This window comes from Saccoglossus kowalevskii, chromosome 12 (assembly GCF_978046115.1).
Source record: "Saccoglossus kowalevskii chromosome 12, keSacKowa6.1, whole genome shotgun sequence".
In the NCBI taxonomy this organism is placed as follows: Eukaryota; Metazoa; Hemichordata; class Enteropneusta; family Harrimaniidae; genus Saccoglossus; species Saccoglossus kowalevskii.
This window is the reverse complement of record NC_140652.1, coordinates 36,643,248-36,670,686: the sequence shown is the minus strand read 5'-3', so window position 1 is coordinate 36,670,686 and position 27,439 is coordinate 36,643,248. Positions and strand designations below refer to the sequence as shown.

The following is a 27,439-nucleotide window of genomic DNA, read 5'->3' as shown; positions in this document are numbered from 1 at the left end:
TCTGTCTGATTTTCACAATTGACCCCCCGTCTGTCGCTCTGTCTGATTTTCACAATTGACCCCCAGTCTGTCTTGCTGTCTGATTTTCTCATTTGACCCCCAGTCTGTCGCTCTGTCTGATTTTCCCATTTGACCCCCAGTCTGTCTTGCTGTCTGATTTTCCCATTTGACCCCCAGTCTGTCTTTCTGTCTGATTTTCCCAATTGACCCCCAGTCTGTCTTGCTGTCTGATTTTCCCATTTGACCCCCAGTCTGTCGCTCTGTCTGATTTTCACAATTGACCCCCAGTCTGTCGCTCTGTCTGATTTTCACAATTGACCCCCAGTCTGTCTTGATGTCTGATTTTCACAATTGACCCCCAGTCTGTCTTGATGTCTGATTTTCACAATTGACCCCCAGTCTGTCGCTCTGTCTGATTTTCCCATTTGACCCCCAGTCTGTCTTGCTGTCTGATTTTCACAATTGACCCCCAGTCTGTCGCTCTGTCTGATTTTCACAATTGACCCCCAGTCTGTCGCTCTGTCTGATTTTCACAATTGACCCCCAGTCTGTCGCTCTGTCTGATTTTCACAATTGACCCCCAGTCTGTCGCTCTGTCTGATTTTCCCATTTGACCCCCAGTCTGTCTTGCTGTCTGATTTTCCCATTTGACCCCCAGTCTGTCGCTCTGTCTGATTTTCACAATTGACCCCCAGTCTGTCGCTCTGTCTGATTTTCACAATTGACCCCCAGTCTGTCTTTCTGTCTGATTTTCCCAATTGACCCCCAGTCTGTCTTGCTGTCTGATTTTCCCATTTGACCCCCAGTCTGTCTTTCTGTCTGATTTTCCCAATTGACCCCCAGTCTGTCTTGATGTCTGATTTTCCCATTTGACCCCCAGTCTGTCGCTCTGTCTGATTTTCACAATTGACCCCCAGTCTGTCGCTCTGTCTGATTTTCACAATTGACCCCCAGTCTGTCTTTCTGTCTGATTTTCCCAATTGACCCCCAGTCTGTCTTGCTGTCTGATTTTCCCATTTGACCCCCAGTCTGTCGCTCTGTCTGATTTTCACAATTGACCCCCAGTCTGTCGCTCTGTCTGATTTTCACAATTGACCCCCAGTCTGTCGCTCTGTCTGATTTTCCCATTTGACCCCCAGTCTGTCGCTCTGTCTGATTTTCCCATTTGACCCCCAGTCTGTCTTGCTGTCTGATTTTCCCATTTGACCCCCAGTCTGTCTTTCTGTCTGATTTTCCCAATTGACCCCCAGTCTGTCTTGCTGTCTGATTTTCCCATTTGACCCCCAGTCTGTCGCTCTGTCTGATTTTCACAATTGACCCCAGTCTGTCTTGCTGTCTGATTTTCCCATTTGACCCCCAGTCTGTCGCTCTGTCTGATTTTCACAATTGACCCCAGTCTGTCTTGCTGTCTGATTTTCCCATTTGACCCCCAGTCTGTCGCTCTGTCTGATTTTCCCATTTGACCCCCAGTCTGTCGCTCTGTCTGATTTTCACAATTGACCCCCAGTCTGTCGCTCTGTCTGATTTTCCCAATTGACCCCCAGTCTGTCGCTCTGTCTGATTTTCCCATTTGACCCCCAGTCTGTCTTTCTGTCTGATTTTCCCATTTGACCCCCAGTCTGTCTTTCTGTCTGATTTGCCCAATTGACCCCAGTCTGTCTTTCTGTCTGATTTTCCCATTTGACCTGTATATTTTTCTCAGCAAAGTCACCAGAGCATTCACTATGAACTTCAAAATGTTGTTGGTAGTCCATTGCAATTATGAGTCAAATAATGCAGTATGTGATTGTATTCCTTGTGTACAAAAAGTGAATCAATATTTATAAATACTAGATCTCTGTCTACCACTCACTATAACAACTCTTGGGGTTTTACCTTTTATCAGCTCCGCAGTCGACTTTGTCAAGTGGAGCTTATTATAGATTGATTGTCATTCACTGTCCATGTCAACTTTTTACTTTTTTCGACTTAATACTTGGTGTATATGTACCTTGGGTAGACCTCTCTCAGTTTTGTTCATTTCATGATATCTTCAATTCTCTAATTTTGATGAATATTTTTTGTAATTTTTGGTAAAATAGTGATATTTTTGACTTATAATTAAAAGCTGCAATTCTGATTGATTTGATATTATACATATAGATTTGTTCATTTTGTAATGGTATCGTCAATTCTCTAATTGAAGTGCATTGTTAACAGCAGAGCTATCTCAGCCTGCTTGTTTTAGTTTATTTCTATATAATACAAAAATACATCAATAAAGGCGATTCAGATTTTACGGAGCTCATAGGAACCCAGACAATTTTATGTTTCTACCATTTATACAGCACTATAGACACAAATAAAAAGATGGAAATATAATGCATACATTGTAATAATTTAATTAAGTAAAATACAAAATATTGTAATAATAAAGAATGAACTAAGATTGCATGTTTACATTCGTAATTGAGGTTGTATGGCCCCTAGATGTTTAATAATCCAATATTGCTAAATTTTTTCTGATAGGTATATGAGCTGACTAGTTCAAGTACATTTTTTGGTCTTGAAGAATTTATGACTGTTATGTGTTTAGATGAGAACATGGTGAATCAAGACAACATATTAAACCAAGCGTATGATAACCTTGATTTCTCAAAACTACAGGATGATATAACACACTTTGTGGTAAGTTTGAGTTTTGTCACTTCAAGGCATTAAATTATTTATACCATGCAGATATGTGCAGATGTTTATGGAATATTGCATGATTATACGTCTCCATATAGCTTGACATAGACTAGCAGATGTTTATGGAATATTGCATGTTTATACGTCTCCATATAGCTTGACATAGACTAGCAGATGTTTATGGAATATTGCATGTTTATACGTCTCCATATAGCTTGACATAGACTAGCAGATGTTTATGGAATATTGCATGATTATACGTCTCCATATAGCTTGACATAGACTATCAGATGTTTATGGAATATTGCATGATTATACGTCTCCATATAGCTTGACATAGACTATCAGATGTTTATGGAATATTGCATGATTATACGTCTCCATATAGCTTGACATAGACTAGCAGATGTTTATGGAATATTGCATGATTATATGTCTCCATATAGCTTGACATAGACTAGCAGATGTTTATGGAATATTGCATGATTATACGTCTCCATATAGCTTGACATAGACTAGCAGATGTTTATGGAATATTGCATGTTTATACGTCTCCATATAGCTTGACATAGACTAGCAGATGTTTATGGAATATTGCATGATTATACGTCTCCATATAGCTTGACATAGACTCGCAGATGTTTATGGAATATTGCATGATTATACGTCTCCATATAGCTTGACATAGACTAGCAGATGTTTATGGAATATTGCATGATTATACGTCTCCATATAGCTTGACATAGACTAGCAGATGTTTATGGAATATTGCATGATTATACGTCTCCATATAGCTTGACATAGACTAGCAGATGTTTATGGAATATTGCATGATTATACGTCTCCATATAGCTTGACATAGACTATCAGATGTTTATGGAATATTGCATGATTATACGTCTCCATATAGCTTGACATAGACTAGCAGATGTTTATGGAATATTGCATGATTATACGTCTCCATATAGCTTGACATAGACTAGCAGATGTTTATGGAATATTGCATGATTATACGTCTCCATATAGCTTGACATAGACTAGCAGATGTTTATGGAATATTGCATGATTATACGTCTCCATATAGCTTGACATAGACTATCAGATGTTTATGGAATATTGCATGATTATACGTCTCCATATAGCTTGACATAGACTATCAGATGTTTATGGAATATTGCATGTTTATACGTCTCCATATAGCTTGACATAGACTAGCAGATGTTTATGGAATATTGCATGATTATACGTCTCCATATAGCTTGACATAGACTAGCAGATGTTTATGGAATATTGCATGATTATACGTCTCCATATAGCTTGACATAGACTAGCAGATGTTTATGGAATATTGCATGATTATACGTCTCCATATAGCTTGACATAGACTAGCAGATGTTTATGGAATATTGCATGATTATACGTCTCCATATAGCTTGACATAGACTAGCAGATGTTTATGGAATATTGCATGATTATACGTCTCCATATAGCTTGACATAGACTAGCAGATGTTCATGGAATATTGCATGATTATACGTCTCCATATAGCTTGACATAGACTAGCAGATGTTTATGGAATATTGCATGATTATACGTCTCCATATAGCTTGACATAGACTAGCAGATGTTTATGGAATATTGCATGATTATACGTCTCCATATAGCTTGACATAGACTAGCAGATGTTTATGGAATATTGCATGATTATATGTCTCCATATAGCTTGACATAGACTAGCAGATGTTTATGGAATATTGCATGTTTATACGTCTCCATATAGCTTGACATAGACTAGCAGATGTTTATGGAATATTGCATGATTATACGTCTCCATATAGCTTGACATAGACTAGCAGATGTTTATGGAATATTGCATGATTATACGTCTCCATATAGCTTGACATAGACTAGCAGATGTTTATGGAATATTGCATGATTATACGTCTCCATATAGCTTGACATAGACTAGCAGATGTTTATGGAATATTGCATGATTATACGTCTCCATATAGCTTGACATAGACTATCAGATGTTTATGGAATATTGCATGATTATACGTCTCCATATAGCTTGACATAGACTAGCAGATGTTTATGGAATATTGCATGATTATATGTCTCCATATAGCTTGACATAGACTAGCAGATGTTTATGGAATATTGCATGTTTATACGTCTCCATATAGCTTGACATAGACTAGCAGATGTTTATGGAATATTGCATGATTATACGTCTCCATATAGCTTGACATAGACTAGCAGATGTTTATGGAATATTGCATGATTATACGTCTCCATATAGCTTGACATAGACTATCAGATGTTTATGGAATATTGCATGTTTATACGTCTCCATATAACTTGACATAGACTAGCAGATGTTTATGGAATATTGCATGTTTATACGTCTCCATATAGCTTGACATAGACTAGCAGATGTTCATGGAATATTGCATGTTTATACGTCTCCATATAGCTTGACATAGACTAGCAGATGTTCATGGAATATTGCATGATTATACGTCTCCATATAGCTTGACATAGACTAGCAGATGTTCATGGAATATTGCATGATTATACGTCTCCATATAGCTTGACATAGACTAGCAGATGTTTATGGAATATTGCATGTTTATACGTCTCCATATAGCTTGACATACATTATCTCACCTGAATGCCTTGATGCCTTTCAAAATAGTCAAGAAGTTCCAGGATGTTCTCTATACTCATTTTTTAAACAGTCAAAGCAAGTGTGTGTTTCTTGCTGAGTAAATATTAAAAGGTGGTAGTCGTCTCGCCGCGTCCTGTTCGATATGGGACCCATAGTAACGTATACAACGCGTGTAAAATACATTGTTTATTTACATGAAATTCGAACACGCACAGCGCTACGACCACTGCGCTTTAATCTCAAAATTACCTGAGTGTATTGCACTCTGTGTCTGCAAGATAACTCATTGAGTGAATAAACTATTCAAGACTCAATTTGGTCTTTCTTTCTTTCACAAAATAATAAGTTTACATAATAAATGTTTTGTCAGAAGAATACATATTAAAGGGCGGTAGTCGTTGCGCCGCGTCCTGTTCGATATGGGACTCATAGCGACGTATACAACGCGTGTAAAATACATTGTTTATTTACATGAAATTCCAACACACCCTGAGCAACGACCAGCACGCTTTAAACTTATTTAACATATGTAGTACTTAATGGTATTGGATGTTATGAAATCTTAACATGTATAAATTGTGAAAAAAGGATAGGACATCTTAAGAAGTGGGTGTTAATCAAACAAATCACAGAATTTCTCCACTTCAAATCTTAATAAAGTAAGCAGCTTTAGAATGGCATCAGTTTTGTTTGGGACTTGATGGACTTAAGATGCTGAAAACTTGATCACATACAAATCTACGTAAATACTTGGCTGATTTTTTTAAAACTTTGTGACCTAGATATCTTGTGAATATCATAGTTGTTGTCCACAGCACATACTAAGTCAAATTTTTACAAACAAAATATTTCCAAGTAGATGCTTGCTACTGTTTTTTTTTAATCTTGTGATTTTGATTTCTCATCAAATTTTTCTAAAATTTGAGTGCATTATCAACTACTGTACATGTATATATCTCAATCAACTTATTGTTGTTATAACAATGTTAGGAATATGTTTATTTCTAGGAGTTGTTTGGTTCTGTGGATCGCCGCCAGATGGGCAGTATTTCTACAGAGTCATTACAAGGTATTTTGTCAACTGCCCTGGATCAGGAAATCAAGGACAGCACATACAAACACATTTTGTATGATCTTGGAAAGGTGAGAATTGAACAGAATCTCAGTAAAAATGGAAATGTAATCACTTACTCAAAAGTTTACTCAACTTTTTATATATTAATAGTTTTCATATATGATTGGTAAGTTCTCATTCAATGATGATAAATTGCTGGTAATTTCACCATTAATGCTTAGAATATTTATATCAATGGCTTCTGTCTTCCTAAATGAATTAAAAATGATATTCTACTGTTTTCTAGTAGAACAGTGTCAAACATTCAGTCATTCCAAAACAACCTGTATGATCGCTACAATAACACTCTGCAGAAAATTGTGTGCATGGTAGCCTGGCAACGAGGAAACAGGTTCTACAGTTGCTAGGCAGACTTGTACACAATAATTAGCATAACTATTTTTCGTACATGTTTTTCTCTAATAATTTTCTTTCCATTTTCTATTCATATTTCAGGATCAAAATTCCAGTATTGATAAAATGGAATTTTTGGCTGACATACCATATTTCTTGACATACAGAAATTGAGAACACAGATCAGTATCAGGTGATGCCACCCAATGCTAGATCGGGTAGCCAGCCCATTTCAGTGTGATCATCAATTATTCTTTTCAGATAAGTTTACAATACCTACAGTCAGTGATAGTGTTGTCTGTTTTTATGGTCCACTGCTTAATAGGATGCCTCTAAGTTTATACCCAGTGGTTCAGATTTTAGATGCATTTTTTTTAATTGGTGACAAAATGTGAAAAACCCTGTTTTTTAATTTGTTTATTATTTCATAATTGCTGTAACACTGAGCCATAGGGTATTATCTTATGGCACATGGTGTATATTTATGATAATCACATGTTTTAGCTGTTTATTTTGGATGCATGAGCAGTACATCTTGTCTCATGTGTTGGTACCTAGGTTATGTCGACTCAGTTTTTATGTAACAACACACACTAGAATTTTTTACTAGAAATCTCATCATTAGACGTTTTAGATCTGTCTCATTTCCTTTGACCAAAATGTTTATTTTGACATTTTGTTATTTTTGGTGATTTAACAGAAGCAGGACAACCATGACTGGCGTAAAGGGGTAAACAAATTTCCTATTTACTGCACATAAAATGCAGGCCAGATAGAATTGTAGTATGTAGGTTATTGGTAACATATGGCATGATGGGTGTTATAGTGTTAAAACTTTGGGTGAAAAAGCTGTATGGAATTAAAAGAAAACAAACGCAACATTTGGTGTCAATTCTAAGATGGTGGGAGGTCTAACATTTTCCCAATTTAGTAACATTAATGTTATTTGGGTTTTTCTAACATTTTATTCAGTATGTAAAATTTCTTGTTTTTTTATTAACATTTTGGAAGAAAAATTGTTTGTGTGATGTATTATTTAATTAAGAGTTAATGTACATACTACTATTGTTTAACATTTCATTTACAAAGTGCTTTGGGTTTGTAAATATACTTATAAGATGATTGTGATGGCAAATGGCCATTATATAATTTGTTATAGTTTATTTAATGTTTGTGGTTTGGCTTTGTCAAACAAAGTCACCAATGGTCGCTTTTGTCTCACTCATGCAAAAAAATGCCCTCTGTGGTGATTGTTTTGAATTTTTTTGTTTTTATAGCTGCCTGAGGGCAGTATTCATCTTAATGCTTTGATAACACACTCTGCAGTAACTGCCACAAGCTAATTTTTCATCATTTCATTTAACACATGATTATGTGACTGTGTTGCCTTTTGTTACAATAATTGCAAGTGAAACAGTTTACTTTAATGTTTTTGTTTGTGATCAATTGATTAATCCTTCAGTTTATATGTCTTCCATGATCGGTGCCCTAATTCATAGAACAAGGACGTTGTCAGTATTCAAAATGAGATTTGTAAACTTTCATTTAAGTTTCTTTAGATGCATGGATAATTTAAATATCTAGTAATTGTTAAATCTTACTATGTGTAGTCAGACCACATCAGAGCTCACAGGCCCATCTACTATCTCAGTACTGTGAAGTAAGACTAAATCAGAGATTACAGGCCCATCTACTATCTCAGTACAGTGAAGTCAGACCACATCAGAGCTTACAGGCCCATCTAATATCTCAGTACAGTGAAGTTAGACCACATCAGAGCTCACAGGCCTATCTACTATCTCAGTACTGTGAAGTAAGACTAAATCAGAGATTACAGGCCCATCTAATATCTCAGTACAGTGTAGTCAGACCACAACAGAGCTTACAGGCCTATCTACTATCTCAGTACTGTGAAGTCAGACTAAATCAGAGCTTACAGGCCCACCTACTATCTCAGTACAGTGAAGTCATACTAAATCAGAGCTTACAGGCCCATCTATTATCTCAGTACAGTGTAGTCAGACCACAACAGAGCTTACAGGCCTATCTACTATCTCAGTACTGTGAAGTCAGACTAAATCAGAGCTCACAGGCCCATCTACTATCTCAGTACTGTGAAGTCTGACCACATCAGAGCTCACAGGCCTGTCTACTATCTCAGTACAGCGTAGTCAGACTAAATCAGAGCTTACAGGCCCATCTAATATCTCAGTACAGTGTAGTCAGACTAAATCAGAGCTTACAGGCCCATCTACTATCTCAGTACAGTGTAGTCAGACCACATCAGAGCTCACAGGCCATCTAATATCTCAGTACAGTGAAGTCAGACCACATCAGAGCTTACATGCCTATCTACTATCTCAGTACAGTGAAGTCAGACCACATCAGAGCTCACAGGCCTATCTACTATCTCAGTACAGTGTAGTCAGACTAAATCAGAGCTTACAGGCCTATCTACTATCTTAGTACAGTGAAGTCAGACCACATCAGAGCTTACAGGCCTATCTACTATCTCAGTACAGTGAAGTCAGACCACATCAGAGCTCACAGGCCCATCTAATATCTCAGTACAGTGAAGTCAGACTAAATCAGAGATTACATGCCCATCTACTATCTCAGTACAGTGAAGTCAGACCACATCAGAGCTCACAGGCCTATCTACTATCTCAGTACTGTGTAGTCAGACCACATCAGAGCTCACAGGCCTATCTACTATCTCAGTACAGTGTAGTCAGACTAAATCAGAGCTTACAGGCCCATCTAATATCTCAGTACAGTGAAGTCAGACTAAATCAGAGATTACAGGTATATCTACTATCTCAGTACAGTGAAGTCAGACTAAATCAGAGATTACAGGTATATCTACTATCTCAGTACAGTGTAGTCAGACCACATCAGAGCTCACAGGCCCATCTACTATCTCAGTACAGTGTAGTCAGACCACATCAGAGCTCATAGGCCTATCTACTATCTCAGTACAGTGTAGTCAGACCACATCAGAGCTCACAGGCCCATCTAATATTTCAGTACAGTGAAGTCAGACTAAATCAGAGATTACAGGTATATCTACTATCTCAGTACAGTGAAGTCAGACTAAATCAGAGATTACAGGTATATCTACTATCTCAGTACAGTGTAGTCAGACCACATCAGAGCTCACAGGCCCATCTACTATCTCAGTACAGTGAAGTCAGACCACATCAGAGCTTACATGCCCATCTACTATCTCAGTACAGTGAAGTCAGACCACATCAGAGCTCACAGGCTATCTACTATCTCAGTACTGTGTAGTCAGACCACATCAGAGCTCACAGGCTATCTACTATCTCAGTACTGTGTAGTCAGACCACATCAGAGCTCACAGGCCTATCTACTATCTCAGTACAGTGTAGTCAGACTAAATCAGAGCTTACAGGCCCATCTACTATCTCAGTACTGTGTAGTCAGACCACATCAGAGCTCACAGGCCTATCTACTATCTCAGTACTGTGTAGTCAGACCACATCAGAGCTTACAGGCCTATCTACTATCTCAGTACAGTGAAGTCAGACTAAATCAGAGCTTACAGGCCCATCTACTATCTCAGTACAGTGAAGTCAGACCACATCAGAGCTTACAGGCCTATCTACTATCTCAGTACAGTGTAGTCAGACCACATCAGAGTGTACAGGCCTATCTACTATCTCAGTACAGTGAAGTCAGACCACATCAGAGCTTACAGGCCTATCTACTATCTCAGTACAGTGAAGTCAGACTAAATCAGAGCTTACAGGCCTATCTACTATCTCAGTACAGTGTAGTCAGACCACATCAGAGCTCACAAGCCTATCTACTATCTCAGTACTGTGTAGTCAGACCACATCAGAGCTCACAGGCCTATCTACTATCTCAGTACAGTGTAGTCAGACTAAATCAGAGCTTACAGGCCCATCTACTATCTCAGTACTGTGTAGTCAGACCACATCAGAGCTCACAGGCCTATCTACTATCTCAGCACTGTGTAGTCAGACCACATCAGAGCTTACAGGCCCATCTACTATCTCAGTACAGTGAAGTCAGACTAAATCAGAGCTTACTTGGCCATCTAATATCTCAGTACAGTGTAGTCAGACCACATCAGAGTGTACAAGCCTATCTACTATCTCAGTACAGTGAAGTCAGACCACATCAGAGCTTACAGGCCCATCTATTATCTTAGTACAGTGAAGTCAGACCACATCAGGGCTTACAGGCCTATCTACTATCTCAGTACAGTGAAGTCAGACCATATCAGAGCTTACAGGCCTATTTACTATCTCAGTACAGTGAAGTCAGACCACATCAGAGCTTACTGGGCCATCTACTATCTCAGTAAAGTGAAGTCAGACTAAATCAGAGCTTACTTGGCCATCTACTATCTCAGTAAAGTGAAGTCAGACTAAATCAGAGCTTACAGGCCTATCTACTATCTCAGTACAGTGTAGTCAGACTAAATCAGAGCTCACAGGCCCATCTACTATCTCAGTACAGTGAAGTCAGACTAAATCAGAGCTTACTTGGCCATCTAATATCTCAGTAAAGTGAAGTCAGACCACATCAGAGCTTACAGGCCTATCTACTATCTCAGTAAAGTGAAGTCAGACTAAATCAGAGCTTACAGGCCCATCTACTATCTCAGTACAGTGAAGTCAGACCACATCAGAGCTTACAGGCCTATCTACTATCTCAGTACAGTGTAGTCAGACCACATCAGAGTGTACAGGCCTATCTACTATCTCAGTACAGTGAAGTCAGACTAAATCAGAGCTTACTGGCCTATCTACTATCTCAATACAGTGAAGTCAGACCACATCAGAGATTACAGGCCTATCTACTATCTCAGTAAAGTGAAGTCAGACTAAATCAGAGCTTACAGGCCTATCTACTATCTCATTACAGTGTAGTCAGACAACATCATAGCTTACTGGCCTATCTACTATCTCAGTACAGTGAAGTCAGACCACATCAGAGCTTACTGGCCTATCTACTATCTCAGTACAGTGAAGTCAGACCACATCAGAGCTTACATGCCTATCTACTATCTCAGTACAGTGAAGTCAGACCACATCAGAGCTTACATGCCTATCTACTATCTCAGTACAGTGAAGTCAAACCACATCAGAGTGTACAGGCCTATCTACTATCTCAGTACAGTGAAGTCAGACTAAATCAGAGCTTACAGGCCTATCTACTATCTCAGTACAGTGAAGTCAGACCACAACAGAGATTACAGGCCTATCTACTATCTCAGTACAGTGTAGTCAGACCACATCAGAGATTACAGGCCTATCTACTATCTCAGTACAGTGTAGTCAGACCACATCAGAGCTTACATGCCTATCTACTATCTCAGTACAGTGAAGTCAGACCACATCAGAGTGTACAGGCCTATCTACTATCTCAGTACAGTGAAGTCAGACTAAATCAGAGCTTACAGGCCTATCTACTATCTCAGTACAGTGAAGTCAGACCACATCAGAGATTACAGGCCTATCTACTATCTCAGTACAGTGTAGTCAGACCACATCAGAGATTACAGGCCTATCTACTATCTCAGTACAGTGTAGTCAGACCACATCAGAGATTACAGGCCTATCTACTATCTCAGTACAGTGAAGTCAGACCACATCAGAGATTACAGGCCCATCTACTATCTCAGTACAGTGAAGTCAGACCACATCAGAGATTACAGGCCTATCTACTATCTCAGTACAGTGAAGTCAGACCACATCAGAGATTACAGGCCTATCTACTATCTCAGTAAAGTGAAGTCAGACTAAATCAGAGATTACTGGCCTATCTACTATCTCAGTACAGTGAAGTCAGACCACATCAGAGCTTACAGGCCTATCTACTATCTCAGTACAGCGTAGTCAGACTAAATCAGAGCTTACTGGCCTATCTACTATCTCAGTACAGTGTAGTCAGACAACATCATAGCTTACTGACCTATCTACTATCTCAGTACAGTGAAGTCAGACTAAATCAGAGCTTACTGGCCTATCTACTATCTCAGTACAGTGAAGTCAGACCACATCAGAGCTTACAGGCCTATCTACTATCTCAGTACAGTGAAGTCAGACTAAATCAGAGCTTACTGGCATATCTACTATCTCACTACAGTGTAGTCAGACAACATCAGAGCTTACAGACCTGTCTGACAGCAATGTACAAAACCATATTTCTTGTTTTTATCAGATTGTACATTTTAAATCATGGTAATTGTTTTTTTTGATTGATCTATGTTTTATTTGCAGTTTTGAATGGAGCAATAATTAATCCGTCCATTTCTATGTTTTTTGTGTGAATATTAATAAACAATGATGCAATTTATTACACAATCTTCTGTCTTCTGGTTCACATTTACTTGTGTGTGTAGTACACAGTTATTAATGTATCTGTATATGTGTGTCTGTTTGCGTGTGCGGTAACAGCGTTGTGACGACTTCAATTTAACTTTACACCGACTTGTGACGACAGGACAGGACATTGTGATGACCCTCACTATTTTCATAATTTATATTAATATTTAATCAAATTTAATTCAAGTTTGCAAAGCTTAGGGTTAGTAAAGGGGGAAGGTATGGTTCATTTTATATTAATATTAATATAATTGGTTCATACCTTCCCCCAATACTAAACCTAAGCTTTGCAAACAATTCTTTGTTCAGTCATACGATATTCAACTTTTATTTAATTAAACTTAATTAAAACACAATTCTACTTTGTATTGCATTGTAATTGAGTTTAATTAAATAAAACAACAATTATAACACAATGCTATATAGGAACACTTTTTAATCAAGTTCATATCGCAACTACATTACGTTACAACGATGGTATGTTTGTGTGTGTGGGGGGGGGTATGTGTGTGTGTAACCCTTTCTCTGTTACATTCTCTGATGAAGCAAACACTTATTCATTTTTGATAAAACTAATATTAACTATTACCTGGCAACGGGGACCATTAATTTGGGTTTGTTCCATTGATCCGTCCATCCTTAAGTGCGTACTATATCTCGAACACCCGTGACGAATTTCATTCAAACTTCACATGAAGACAATACATAATGTCTTACATATGCACGTCAAGTTAGTTTATGATCGGAGAAAACATGGCTGATTGGTGGCCATTTTGGATGTAAAATTTGCTATTTCTGATACCTAAACGTGTCAGCATCAGTTTCTCGGAGATGACTGGACCGATTCAAAGTTGGTATGATGATCATACATATTGGGTTGTAGGTGCACGCCATTTTTTTTCGTGATTCGAACATATATGGCCGACTGGTGGCCATCTTGTTTTTCATGGTACCCATGCTACTTTTTCTGTTTAAATTTAGTACAAAGATAGTATACCAAGAGATACAACTACATCATCATTATTTTTGTAATTCGATTCAATATGGCTGAATGACGCCCAAATTTCATGTAAAAGTGCTAAATCGTCATTTTTTACATATCCGGAGCTGTTTCTCAGAGATGACTAGACCGATTTGGATCAAAGTTGTTATGATCATGCATATTGGGTTATAGGTGCACATCATATTTTTCTATGATTCAAACTAATATGGCTGACTGGTGGGCATTTTGTTTTCATGATACCCATGCCTACTTTCCCATGAATGCAATGAACATTTCTGTTTAAATTTTGTACAAAGACAGTATACCAATAGATACATCAACATGAACATTATTTTTGTAATTTGACTCTCGTGTAAAAGCACTAAATCATAATTTTTTACCAAATCCATCTCCTATTAATGGTTTCAATCTAATCTCAATGACTTCATCAGCATCAAATTGATATGTCAGATCACAAAATTTGGGACGGGGACTGTGTCATTAACAATGACTTGTTATGAATGCTTCTTTGTCATGTAGTTTACTAATGTATGCAATTTCTGAAATGAACAGAAAACTTTTATAAGCAGGTTAATCAAATCTCTCTCCAATTTGGATATTTTATTAACCACTTTGGGATCTCGGTTCTATGTATATTTTTCTAGATATTGGTGAAATTTACTCAATATTGTCTTCTTGTAGTTACAATAACCCCAGTCTGGTCATTTTCAAATTTGGATTCTGAAAAGTCAAGTTCAATTTCAGTGTAATTAACCAGTATAGTTTTTTAGATTCAAGATTCTAATTAATAAAAATAATTGTATTGCCTTCTTGTAAATAATAAACTACCATGACTGAGATTTAGAACATTGTGGTAACAATATGCAGTCTACAAAGTTGAGCTATTTTAACCACAAGGTCATTAACAACTCTAAATGATACAACTATAGTGCAAGTTATTTTGTCAGTTCGCCTAGTTTTGAGATGCATGAATTCATATGAACATTTCCGCTAAAACACATTAAAGCATTACCTACTACAGAATTAAACCTTTTACCTTATCAATATGTTTTTTACACATCAGATTTGTTATTTTCTTTTATTTCCTCCTTCTATAAGTTGTATATTACTATCTTGGATGTCCTACCTACCTAACTCCATTTTAATTTAATTATTCTAATCATTATTTAATACCATAATATCATACAATAAGTTGATTCTTGGACTAGATTTTTTCAGACGAACTATTTTCCCTGGACCAAACCAGAAAATTTCAAACATCTTTTTTTTTCTTTCTCACATTGTTTGTTTTCTGCTGTTGTATATTTTCTGGTGAAATAAATCAAATCAAAATGGGGATTTAGATTATAACATGATCTAAATCCTACTTTAAGCCAATAAACTTTCCTTTGTGTTATAGTGTTGAGCTTCTTTGTTAAGTTCTACAGCAATTTAAATATTCTTTTCGTGTCTGGAGAGGGGAACAGTCAACATGCATTTACGAGGAAAACTTGTATATGTTATTACATGTAATATTAGGTTTTGACGGCTGCTGAGTCCAAAAGTGCGCTAAATGAATCAAAAGCATGCATTAAAGACATACCTGTGCAGAATTTGATTTTCCAGTACTTAATCCATTTTTTTAACACTTTTGCCACTCTATTGACATTGGTTGTTTATTTTATTGATTTAGCTCTTGAATTAACTGATAATAGATGTTTAAAATGTGCACAGAATAGCCAAAGCTATCATGTTTCATATGAATTAAAAAAAACGATGTATGCAGAAATTTATATATGTATGTGACTGTATTTTTAACTACTGATTACTGATATCTCTTTTGTCTCTATTACAAAAAACAAACATGGCAGCCCCCAGAGTTTGACCGGACCCCATACAAAGAATTTCCCTTAATCTGTTCTCAACTTTTTGTATTTCATCATTTTTTTTCAGATTCATACAGTAGAAGTATTTGAGGAATATGAATACTTTGTTTTTTATTTAATTACTGATGACTTCATTTTTCTCGTTCATTCTTGTGAGAAAAAATATCGTTATTTATATTTTTTGTCCTGTATGTTTATTTTTGTATATTTGTACAAACAAGCATTCGTTAAAGTGCGGTGGTCGAATTTCATGTAAATAAACAATGTATTTTACACGCGTTGTATATTTCGCGGCACGACGACTGCCGCCCTTTAAACATAGACATACATTTGTAAATGCAGCGAATGAAGACATTTATATATTGTTGTTATAGTTACTCCCCAACATACTACAGTAATCCAATATGTTATTTTCATTTAATGCAATATAAATCATGCTTCACAGTAAAATTGTTGCAAATGTTTTCCCTGCTAATTAAGTATATATTATTCTAAAAGGAACACCAAGATTAATACAGTATATGTAGTATTTCTTAAAAAACACAAAGTTTAGTAATTTGTTTAATGTAATTATGGTGACCTTACTGTTCGTGTTCATTTGGGGTCAGTATTTTTTACGCCAAATATATATGAGGTTATTACAAGGATACTGCAAAGTATGCACAACGACAGTACAGCGGTATTAATGTATTACAGAAATAGACTACTATCATTTTATATCTATATCTTTACATTATATTACAGTAATAGACTACTATCATTCTATATCTACATCTTTACATTGTATTACAGTAATAGACTACTATCATTCTATATCTATATCTCTACATTGTATTACAGTAATAGACTACTATCATTCTATATCTACATCTTCACATTGTATTACAGTAATAGACTACTATCATTCTATAATAGACTACTATCATTCTATATCTACATCTGTACATTGTATTACAGTAATAGACTACTATAATTTATATCTACATCATTTCAGTGTATTACAGTAATAGACTACTATCATTCTATATCTACATCTTTACATTGTATTACAGTAATAGACTATCATTCTATATCTACATATTTACATTGTATTACAGTAATAGACTACTATCATTCTATATCTAAATCCTTTCATTGTATTACAGTAATAGACTACTATCATTCTATATCTACATCTTTACATTGTATTACAGTAATAGACTACTATCATTCTATATCTACATCTTTACATTGCATTACAGTAATAGACTACTATCATTCTATATCTACATCTTTACATTGTATTACAGTAATAGACTACTATCATTCTATATCTACATCTTTACATTGTATTACAGTAATAGACTACTATCATTCTATATCTAAATCCTTACATTGTATTACAGTAATAGACTACTATCATTCTATATCTACATCTGTGCATTGTATTACAGTAATAGACTACTATCATTCTATATCTACATCCTTTCAGTGTATTACAGTAATAGACTACTATCATTCTATATCTACATATTTACATTGTATTACAGTAATATACTACTATCATTCTATATCTACATCTTTACATTGTATTACAGTAATAGACTACTATCATTCTATATCTACATCTTTACATTATATTACAGTAATAGACTACTATCATTCTATATCTACATCTTTACATTGTATTACAGTAATAGACTACTATTATTCTATATCTAAATCCTTTCATTGCATTACAGTAATAGACTACTATCATTCTATATTTACATCTTTTCATTGTATTGCAGTAATAGACTACTGTCATTCTATATCTACATCATTTCACTGTATTACAGTAATAGACTACTATCATTTATATCTACATCTTTTCATTGTTTTACAGTAATAGACTACTATCATTCTATATCTACATCTTTACATTGTATTACAGTAATAGACTACTATCATTCTATAATAGACTACTATCATTCTATATCTACATCTGTACATTGTATTACAGTAATAGACTACTATAATTTATATCTACATCATTTCAGTGTATTACAGTAATAGACTACTATCATTCTATATCTACATCTTTACATTGTATTACAGTAATAGACTACTGTCATTCTATATCTACATATTTACATTGCATTACAGTAATAGACTACTATCATTCTATATCTACATCCTTTCAGTGTATTACAGTAATAGACTACTATCATTCTATATCTACATCTTTACATTGTATTACAGTAATAGACTACTATCATTCTATATCTACATCTTTACATTGTATTACAGTAATAGACTACTATCATTCTATATCTAAATCCTTTCATTGTATTACAGTAATAGACTACTATCATTCTATATCTACATCCTTTCAGTGTATTACAGTAATAGACTACTATCATTCTATATCTACATATTTACATTGTATTACAGTAATATACTACTATCATTCTATATCTACATCTTTACATTGTATTACAGTAATAGACTACTACCATTCTATATCTACATCTTTACATTATATTACAGTAATAGACTACCATCATTCTATATCTACATCTTTACATTGTATTAGAGTAGTAGACTACTATTATTCTATATCTAAATCCTTTCATTGCATTACAGTAATAGACTACTATCATTCTATATTTACATCTTTTCATTGTATTGCAGTAATAGACTACTGTCATTCTATATCTACATCATTTCACTGTATTACAGTAATAGACTACTATCATTTATATCTACATCTTTTCATTGTTTTACAGTAATAGACTCCTATCATTCTATATCTACATCTTTACATTGTATTACAGTAATGGACTACTATCATTCTATAATAGACTACTATCATTCTATATCTACATCTGTGCATTGTATTACAGTAATAGACTACTATAATTTATATCTACATCATTTCATTGTATTACAGTAATAGACTACTATCATTCTATATCTACATCTTTACATTGTATTACAGTAATAGACTACTATCATTCTATATCTAAATCCTTTCAGTGTATTACAGTAATAGACTACTATCATTCTATATCTACATCTTTACATTGTATTACAGTAATAGACTACTATCATTCTATATCTATATCTATATCTTTACATTATATTACAGTAATAGACTACTATCATTCTATATCTACATCTTTACATTGTATTACAGTAATAGACTACTATCATTCTATATCTAAATCCTTTCATTGTATTACAGTAATAGACTACTGTCATTCTATATCTACATCTTTACATTGTATTACATTAATAGACTACTATCATTCTTTATCTACATCCTTTCATTGTATTACATTAATAGACTATCATTCTATATCTACATCTTTACATTGTATTACAGTAATAGACTACTATCATTCTATATCTACATCTTTACATTGTATTACATTAATAGACTATCATTCTATATCTACATCTTTACATTGTATTACATTAATAGACTACTATCATTCTATATCTACATCTTTACATTGTATTACAGTAATAGACTATCATTCTATATCTACATCCTTTCATTGTATTACAGTAATAGACTACTATCATTCTATATCTACATCTTTACATTGTATTACTGTAATATACTACTATCATTCTATATCTACATCCTTTCATTGTATTACAGTAATAGACTACTACCATTCTATATCTACATCTTTTCATTGTATTACAGTAATAGACTACTATCATTCTATATCTACATCTTTACATTGTATTACAGTAATAGACTACTATCATTCTATATCTACATCCTTTCAGTGTATTACAGTAATAGACTACTATCATTCTATATCTACATCTTTACATTGTATTACAGTAATAGACTACTATCATTCTATATCTATATCTTTACATTGTATTACAGTAATAGACTACTATCATTCTATATCTACATCTTTACATTGTATTACAGTAATAGACTACTATCATTCTATAATAGACTACTATCATTCTATATCTACATCTGTACATTGTATTACAGTAATAGACTACTATAATTTATATCTACATCATTTCAGTGTATTACAGTAATAGACTACTATCATTCTATATCTACATCTTTACATTGTATTACAGTAATAGACTATCATTCTATATCTACATATTTACATTGTATTACAGTAATAGACTACTATCTTTCTATATCTAAATCCTTTCATTGTATTACAGTAATAGACTACTATCATTCTATATCTACATCTTTACATTGTATTACAGTAATAGACTACTATCATTTTATATCTACATCTTTACATTGCATTACAGTAATAGACTACTATCATTCTATATCTACATCTTTACATTGTATTACAGTAATAGACTACTATCATTCTATATCTACATCTTTACATTGTATTACAGTAATAGACTACTATCATTCTATATCTACATCTTTACATTGTATTACAGTAATAGACTACTATCATTCTATATCTAAATCCTTACATTGTATTACAGTAATAGACTACTATCATTCTATATCTACATCTGTACATTGTATTACAGTAATAGACTACTATCATTCTATATCTACATCCTTTCAGTGTATTACAGTAATAGACTACTATCATTCTATATCTACATATTTACATTGTATTACAGTAATATACTACTATCATTCTATATCTACATCTTTACATTGTATTACAGTAATAGACTACTATCATTCTATATCTACATCTTTACATTATATTACAGTAATAGACTACTATCATTCTATATCTACATCTTTACATTGTATTACAGTAATAGACTACTATTATTCTATATCTAAATCTTTTCATTGCATTACAGTAATAGACTACTATCATTCTATATTTACATCTTTTCATTGTATTGCAGTAATAGACTACTGTCATTCTATATCTACATCTTTTCATTGTTTTACAGTAATAGACTACTATCATTCTATATCTACATCTTTACATTGTATTACAGTAATAGACTACTATCATTCTATAATAGACTACTATCATTCTATATCTACATCTGTACATTGTATTACAGTAATAGACTACTATAATTAGTCCCCGTTCGGACGCAGTCCGAAAACGGGGACTTATGTTTTGCCCTGTGTGCGTCCGTGCGTCCGTGCGTCCGTGCGTCCGTGATCACCTGTATCTCGAACATGCATGGACCGATTGAGTTCAAACTTCACTCATACATCACACATTATATGGGACATATGCACATGCATTTTTTTCATGATCCGATTAACGATAGCCGAATAGCGGCCATTTTAAGGCCGAAAATGCATCAAAATCGCACATTTTCACCATTCCGGACCCGGATCTCAGTTATGCATGGACGGATATTGTTCAAATTTGGTACATACATTAAACATAATAGGACCTTGATGCACGTCATTTTTTTTTTTTGGATCGGGTTCGAAATGGCCGACTGGCGGCCATTTTGTTTTAAAGAATTCAGTTCTGGATCCGTATCTGAGACATGCTTGGATTGATCGAGTTCAAACTTCACACACACAAGGTACATCATGTCACAAATATGTATGTGTATTTGTTTCATGATCTCATGAACGATAGCCAAATGGTGGCCGCTTTAAGGCCGAAAATGCATTGAAATTGCACATTTTCACCATTCCGGACCCGGATCTCAGTTATGCATGGACGGATTTCATTCAAATTTGGTACATACATTAAACATAATAGGACCTTGATGCACGTCATTTTTTTTTCGGATCAAGTTCGAAATGGCCGACTGGCGGCCATTTTGTTTTAAAGAATTCAGTTCTGGATCCGTATCCGAGACATGCTTGGATTGATCGAGTTCAAACTTCACACACACAAGGTACATCATGTCACAAATATGTATGTGCATTTGTTTCATGATCTCATTAACGATAGCCAAATGGTGGCCGCTTTAAGGCCGAAAATGCATTGAAATTGCACATTTTCACCATTCCGGACCCGGATCTCAGTTATGCATGGACGGATTTCATTCAAATTTGGTACATACATTAAACATAATAGGACCTTGATGCACGTCATTTTTTTTTTCGGATCAAGTTCGAAATGGCCGACTGGCGGCCATTTTGTTTTAAAGAATTCAGTTCTGGATCCGTATCCGAGACATGCTTGGATTGATCGAGTTCAAACTTCACACACACAAGGTACATCATGTCACAAATATGTATGTGCATTTGTTTCATGATCTCATTAACGATAGCCAAATGGCGGCCGCTTTAAGGCCGAAAATGCATTGAAATTGCACATTTTCACCATTCCGGACCCGGATCTCAGTTATGCATGGACGGATTTCATTCAAATTTTGTACATACATTAAACATAATAGGACCTTGATGCACGTCATTTTTTTTTCGGATCAAGTTCGAAATGGCCGACTGGCGGCCATTTTGTTTTAAAGAATTCAGTTCTGGATCCGTATCCGAGACATGCTTGGATTGATCGAGTTCAAACTTCACACACACAAGGTACATCATGTCACAAATATGTATGTGCATTTGTTTCATGATCTCATTAACGATAGCCAAATGGCGGCCGCTTTAAGGCCGAAAATGCATTGAAATCGCACATTTTCACCATTCCGGACCCGTATCTCAGTTATGCATGGATGGATTTTGTTCAAATTTTGTACATACATTAAACATAATAGGACCTTGATGCACGTCTTTTTTTTTTTCCGGATCAAGTTCGAAATGGCCGACTGGCGGCCTTTTTGTTTTAAAGAATTCACTTCTGGATCCGTATCCGAAATGATGGCCATTTTAAGGCCGAAAATGCATCAAAATCACGTATTTTCACAATTCCAGAACCGGATCTCAGTCATGCATGGATGGATTTTATTCAGATTTAGCACAATGTGTTGTACATATGCAGGTGCATTTCAGTCATGATCTGCTTTGAATGTATATGTCACTCAAATATGAACGGAACGGGGACGTGTCATTGACAATGACTTGTTTATATCTACATCATTTCAGTGTATTACAGTAATAGACTACTATCATTCTATATCTACATCTTTACATTGTATTACAGTAATAGACTACTGTCATTCTATATCTACATATTTACATTGCATTACAGTAATAGACTACTATCATTCTATATCTACATCCTTTCAGTGTATTACAGTAATAGACTACTATCATTCTATATCTACATCTTTACATTGTATTACAGTAATAGACTACTATCATTCTATATCTACATCTTTACATTGTATTACAGTAATAGACTACTATCATTCTATATCTAAATCCTTTGATTGTATTACAGTAATAGACTACTATCATTCTATATCTACATCCTTTCAGTGTATTACAGTAATAGACTACTATCATTCTATATCTACATATTTACATTGTATTACAGTAATATACTACTATCATTCTATATCTACATCTTTACATTGTATTACAGTAGTAGACTACTATTATTCTATATCTAAATCCTTTCATTGCATTACAGTAATAGACTACTATCATTCTATATTTACATCTTTTCATTGTATTGCAGTAATAGACTACTGTCATTCTATATCTACATCATTTCACTGTATTACAGTAATAGACTACTATCATTTATATCTACATCTTTTCATTGTTTTACAGTAATAGACTCCTATCATTCTATATCTACATCTTTACATTGTATTACAGTAATAGACTACTATCATTCTATAATAGACTACTATCATTCTATATCTACATCTGTGCATTGTATTACAGTAATAGACTACTATAATTTATATCTACATCATTTCATTGTATTACAGTAATAGACTACTATCATTCTATATCTATATCTTTACATTATATTACAGTAATAGACTACTATCATTCTATATCTACATCTTTACATTGTATTACAGTAATAGACTACTATCATTCTATATCTAAATCCTTTCAGTGTATTACAGTAATAGACTACTATCATTCTATATCTACATCTTTACATTGTATTACAGTAATAGACTACTATCATTCTATACCTATATCTATATCTTTACATTATATTACAGTAATAGACTACTATCATTCTATATCTACATCTTTACATTGTATTACAGTAATAGACTACTATCATTCTATATCTAAATCCTTTCATTGTATTACAGTAATAGACTACTGTCATTCTATATCTACATCTTTACATTGTATTACATTAATAGACTACTATCATTCTTTATCTACATCCTTTCATTGTATTACATTAATAGACTATCATTCTATATCTACATCTTTACATTGTATTACAGTAATAGACTACTATCATTCTATATCTACATCTTTACATTGTATTACATTAATAGACTATCATTCTATATCTACATCTTTACATTGTATTACATTAATAGACTACTATCATTCTATATCTACATCCTTTCATTGTATTACATTAATAGACTATCATTCTATAATTACATCTTTACATTGTATTACAGTAATAGACTACTGTCATTCTATATCTACATCCTTTCATTGTATTACAGTAATAGACTACTATCATTCTATATCTACATCTTTACATTGTATTACTGTAATATACTACTATCATTCTATATCTACATCCTTTCATTGTATTACAGTAATAGACTACTACCATTCTATATCTACATCTTTTCATTGTATTACAGTAATAGACTACTATCATTCTATATCTACATCTTTACATTGTATTACAGTAATAGACTACTATCATTCTATATCTACATCTTTACATTGTATTACAGTAATAGACTACTGTCATTCTATATCTACATCCTTTCAGTGTATTACAGTAATAGACTACTATCATTCTATATCTACATCTTTACATTGTATTACAGTAATAGACTACTATCATTCTATATCTACATCTTTACATTGTATTACAGTAATAGACTACTATCATTCTATATCTAAATCCTTACATTGTATTACAGTAATAGACTACTATCATTCTATATCTACATCTTTACATTGTATTACAGTAATAGACTACTGTCATTCTATATCTATATCCTTTCATTGTATTACAGTAATAGACTACTATCATTCTATATCTACATCTTTACATTGTATTACTGTAATAGACTACTATCATTCTATATCTACATCTTTACATTGTATTACAGTAATAGACTACTGTCATTCTATATCTACATATTTACATCGTATTACAGTAATAGACTACTATCATTTTATATCTACATCTTTGCATTGTATTACAGTAATATACTACTATCATTCTATAATAGACTACTATCATTCTATATCTACATCTTTACATTGTATTACTGTAATATACTACTATCATTCTATATCTACATCCTTTCATTGTATTACAGTAATATACTACTATCATTCTATATCTACATCTTTACATTGTATTACAGTAATAGACTACTATCATTTATATCTACATCATTTCATTGTATTACAGTAATATACTACTATCATTCTATATCTACATCTTTACATTGTATTACAGTAATAGACTACTATCATTCTATAATAGACTACTATCATTCTATATCTACATCCTTTCATTGTATTACAGTAATTGACTACTGTCATTCTATATCTACGTCTTTACATTGTATTACAGTAATAGACTACTATCATTCTATATCTACATCTTTACATTGTATTACTGTAATATACTACTATCATTCTATATCTACATCCTTACATTGTATTACAGTAATAGACTACTGTCATTCTATGTCTTCTACCTTTCATTGTATTACAGTAATAGACTACTGTCATTCTATATCTACATCTTTACATTGTATTACAGTAATAGACTACTATCATTCTATATCTACATCCTTTCATTGTATTACAGTAATAGACTACTGTCATTTTATATCTAAATCCTTTCATTGTATTACAGTAATAGACTACTGTCATTCTATATCTACATCATTTCACTGTATTACAGTAATAGACTACTATCATTTATATCTACATCTTTACATTGTATTACAGTAATTGACTACTATCATTCTATAATAGACTACTATCATTCTATATCTACATCTGTACATTGTATTACAGTAATAGACTACTATCATTCTATATCTACATCTTTGCATTGTATAACAGTAATAGACTACTATCATTCTATATCTACATATTTACATTGTATTACAGTAATAGACTACTATCATCCTATATCTACATCTTTACATTGTATTACAGTAATAGACTACTATCATTCTATATCTACATATTTACATTGTATTACAGTAATAGACTACTATCATTCTATATCTACATCTTTACATTGTTTTACAGTAATAGACTACTATCATTCTATATCTACATCTTTACATTGTATTACAGTAATAGACTACTATCATTCTATATTTTCGACCCCACATTGTAGTATAGTTTCAGCCTATAATTCTATATCTACATACGTGTATTGTTGTACAGTATAATATGAATGTTCAGTGTGAGTATATCAATTTACCTGCAATAGGCATGAATCCAATCCCACAAAATACCAGTCAAATACATTTGCTAACATTTCTTTAACAAAACATAACTTTATACATACTAGACCAGAGTAGAGAAAATTTAGCTCAACTTTATTTCCCATACACTGTGAATACTATAGCATATACTACATAGTTTCCATTGGGAACAGGCATCAATGTTAGTGATATTCTACATGCAGTAATAAACATAGGCGAAAAATAACCCATATCCGTGATAAAACCATGAACACCCCCCCCCCCCCGCCCAGAATTGTTATTAAAAATGCTGTTTCCAATTTTGGTGTTCCGTCACACACTGTCTTGGACACAGAATGGGTAGTATCGCCAATTCTAACAAGTAAAGCAGAAATACACAGCAACCAGAACTAAGAACGTTCGAAAATTCGACAGCAGGTTGTTGATCTGTTTATGCCCCCATTCAACTGTCTACGTTTACATGTAAGATTTTCAGTTGCCTGAGCAAAGTTTGCAGTTTGTCGCTTTACGTAATAATGCATCTTTCTGGCATGGCTTAACTAACTCACAGTTTACTATTGAATGTGTTAGTATACCGCATGTTTTTTTTATTATCATCGAATATTCTTGTACCATAAGAACATTTATTATACTTTGGTGGGGGTGGTCTCATTAATGTTCCACATACAGCAATATTCATATTGATTCCGATATTACAATCATTACTCCACTCAATTCGTACATGTCAATTATTATCTGATTGAAAGGCTGAAATGACATCATGCAAATACCAACCCCAGCGTAGACGATCCCATTGGCTAAGGCATGGTGTTTATGGAAATACTGTCCAACAATCACAACACTCGCAATTAATAATTATATTGCAATTAATAATTATATTGCAATTAATAATTATATTGCAAGTAATACAAAACCATAATATGTTCAACT

The 27,439-nt window shown here is 33.9% G+C and overlaps 1 protein-coding gene across 2 annotated transcripts in view; it reads left to right on the top strand.

Moving 5' to 3' along the window:
- LOC102808831 (uncharacterized) overlaps positions 1–13,168 on the top strand; it is a 68,859-nt gene extending 55,691 nt beyond the window's left edge. For both annotated transcript variants that reach the window (XM_085506643.1, XM_085506642.1), the window contains 3 exons: positions 2,509–2,667; positions 6,350–6,484; positions 6,912–13,168. In XM_085506643.1, the coding sequence (XP_085362769.1) occupies positions 2,509–2,667; positions 6,350–6,484; positions 6,912–6,983 (366 nt within the window). In that variant the 3' untranslated portion in view covers positions 6,984–13,168. The remainder of the gene's footprint in view (positions 1–2,508; positions 2,668–6,349; positions 6,485–6,911) is intronic.
- The last annotated feature ends 14,271 nt before the right edge of the window (positions 13,169–27,439 follow it).